The 2,938-nt window shown below is 36.1% G+C and overlaps 1 protein-coding gene across 1 annotated transcript; it reads right to left on the bottom strand.

The window, feature by feature from the left end:
• Window positions 1-493: 493 nt before the first annotated feature.
• On the bottom strand, window positions 494-2,483 carry LOC145119524 (putative carotenoid cleavage dioxygenase 4, chloroplastic). The gene is made up of 2 exons (XM_079055190.1): window positions 995-2,483; window positions 494-913 (listed from the first exon to the last, which is right to left on the bottom strand). Exons 1-2 carry the CDS (start codon window positions 2,455-2,457, stop codon window positions 529-531), a joined length of 1,848 nt encoding a protein of 615 aa, XP_078911316.1. The 5' UTR covers window positions 2,458-2,483; the 3' UTR covers window positions 494-528.
• Window positions 2,484-2,938: the final 455 nt, after the last annotated feature.

Raw genomic sequence — 2,938 nt, 5'->3', positions numbered from 1 at the left:
AGTATGTTTTTTAATTTTTTTTACTTATTTTTTATTTATATTAATATTATTTGATGATTTTAATTTAAAAAAATTGTATGTTTCAAATTTTTTCTCACAATAAGAAATATTCTCAACTGAACGCTACTATATATATATATATATATATATATATATATATATATATATATATATATATATATATATATATATATATATATATATATATTTAAAAAAATTATTTTAAATTTTAAATTTTAATTAATGTTAATTTTAACTGTAGTTTTTAATTGTAGTTTTTAATTTTTAGTTTTATGTTAATTTATTATTTAAAAAGTAAGTAAAAAATAACAATAACAATAATTAATTATTGAAAAAATAACAATAAGTAAAAAGAAAATAATAAATGACAGTGACAATTCATTAAATTGTATAGATTCTAATGGAGAATGTAGAATTTAGTTGGTAAAATTGTATAGCAAGGAGAATTTACATGTATCAATCTATTGAAGTTATATAAGTTGAATGTCTTCGAGATGGTCTAAATCCTCAGATCTTATTGAGGTCGTTGTCTCTAACGAATATCCCATGTAAACCGTAAGGCACTCGTTGTGGCAGTTTGACCTCAGCCACAATTTCTAGTGAATGTGACTGCGCATCCATCACCAAGAATCTCGACTCTCCTAAGCTCTCATTGTGCACAAAAGATACAAGATACCCATCGTCCTCTTTTGAGTTTGGATTCTTCGGTTCTCTTGAAACAAAGAAAGGTTCACCTCCGAAGCAGTTATCTCCGTATATCCGACGAGCAACTGTGTGGTCGTGTACATCTGTGTTGTCTTCTCGTTTCTCAATATCCAGCTTTGCGACCCCTATTGTCCTCATCATTCTCGATTTCATTGGCGTTTTCTCAGAGATCGCTGCGTAGACATACCTGCATAATGTCAATATTTTCTGGTTAGACAGCGGCAGATTTTGATGTTATGTAGTTGTTGAAAAATAGGTGTTTGCTTACTTGTTCTTTTTGGCAACATAAGCTGGATTGATCACCGTAAACTCCAAGTTATCAGTCGATAAAGTTTGCCTCGAGACAACCCCAGTCCGAAAATGAATGGTCACTTTCTCCATGGATGCTTGGATCAGGTCCACCCGGTCAAGGAAGTGTTCTACTGTCAATATGTTTGGTGCCACCAAAACCACCACCTCGCCGCCATCTTCATCCGTCTCATCCCATGCATTGACGGCATGAAATATATTGAATCCCGGCACCTCAAACCACTTCATATCAGATTCGTCCTTTGCGTACCTTGGAAGAACACCGATTCTTGGAACTTTTTTCGGGTCTACACTTACTAACTGTCTTCCACGGATCAAGTTCATCGGATCCGCTCCTAGTTGAATATCAAAGATGATTGCATACTTTTTGGTGATAGCCAAGTCATGAGTTAGAGAGGGTTGTTTCATGGAGAGGATGGGGACGTCGGGTTGCTTATTTCCGTTTGCATCAAACCGAAAGTAAGTAAGATATGGACGTGTTCCCCAGTAACGAAACGAGAAAGCCTCCTTCGTCTCTGGATCTATCTTTGAGTGGGCCGTCATGTTCATGCTAAGCTTCCCATCAAAATCATGTTGACCTAACGTTATTATGTCACCATTATCATCTCTAACTTTGATTGCATAGGGAAGATCGGATTCACATAAAGCATACAACGAGCCCCCTAAAACCGCTATGTTGGTGTTTGCTACACCGATACCTTTTCCAATATCATAATGCCCGAAAACAACTCGTGCAGCGAACACCGCAGCACGAGAAACAAAGGAACCAAGTCCCTGCATGCCTCCGATGATATTTGGAACAATGTAGGATTTAACTTGTTGCTCAGAGACAAACTTGTTTGTCTTCACGTATCGGCTGCAGAGAGTGGCTTGACCTCCATGGATCCTAACGGAGTGCACCATCCCATCGCCATCAAGATAGTGGTGGGGACCACTAGGGGGGAACTGCGGGTTTGGTCCATTACGGATGTAGACACCATCAAGGCATGCAGGGATGAACCCATGTACGACTTCGCATTGGGTAGGGCTTAGCTCATCAACTGGTGCGAAATTGTCACAAAGGATGTAGCTCGGGTCAACCGACAGGTGAAGTGGAGGATCAATGAACTTGATAATAGCTTTATCAAGTGTTGAAAATATATTTTCGAGTAACGAAAGCTCTGACGATGGTTTTCTTGAATCCACCGGAATCAGTGTACATGTATTCTCAAACCCTCTTCTTCGTTCCATGATCGCCGGAATAGGTATATCTTGTTGATGTTGCAACCTTTTGGTTATTCTTCCATGATCGACCCCTTCACTGATTCCTAAGATGGAAACAATTTGTGCTTGGCGAGATTTCATTTTATTGATCCGATAAGGGAAATTGCCATATTTATGAGACATTAAAGGAGAATACATGGAGTGGAGCAATGTTTCCATTACTGCAATCGTACGTTAGTGTTTACAGAAACGTAAATAGTGAAGAGCTAAGGTGATCGAGCCAAACTGCCACAAAAAAACAGTTAGGATATGGTATTTTATGTTTGGATGGTGTTTTTTTTTATAATAATCAAGACTGAGAACATTACAGAATAGTTGTCAACAAAGGTATGCAGCTGCTAGCTAGTTGCATCTGTTTTAAATGAAAATATTGGTTCTTTCAGAGTCGACCATATTAATAATGCAAATGTTCAAAATATCTTATGACTTATCGTTGCTTCAAATTTTGCAATTATCATATAGATTAATAAAATTACATATATTAATTTCCAAAATGGTTTGACTTCTAATTAGTAATTATGCTTTAATTTAAGACAAATTGCTTAACCATTTATAAATTATAATTTACAATTTTAAGGGAAATGTCAATTTTTCCCAAATGGTCAAAAATATTATTCCTTTTTTCTCGTTAATATACCAT

The sequence above is a fragment of the Lactuca virosa genome, chromosome 6, assembly GCF_052849685.1.
Source record: "Lactuca virosa cultivar CGN04683 chromosome 6, Lactuca_virosa_CGN04683_v6, whole genome shotgun sequence".
In the NCBI taxonomy this organism is placed as follows: domain Eukaryota; kingdom Viridiplantae; phylum Streptophyta; class Magnoliopsida; order Asterales; family Asteraceae; genus Lactuca; species Lactuca virosa.
This window is presented reverse-complemented; position numbering and strand designations above follow the sequence as displayed.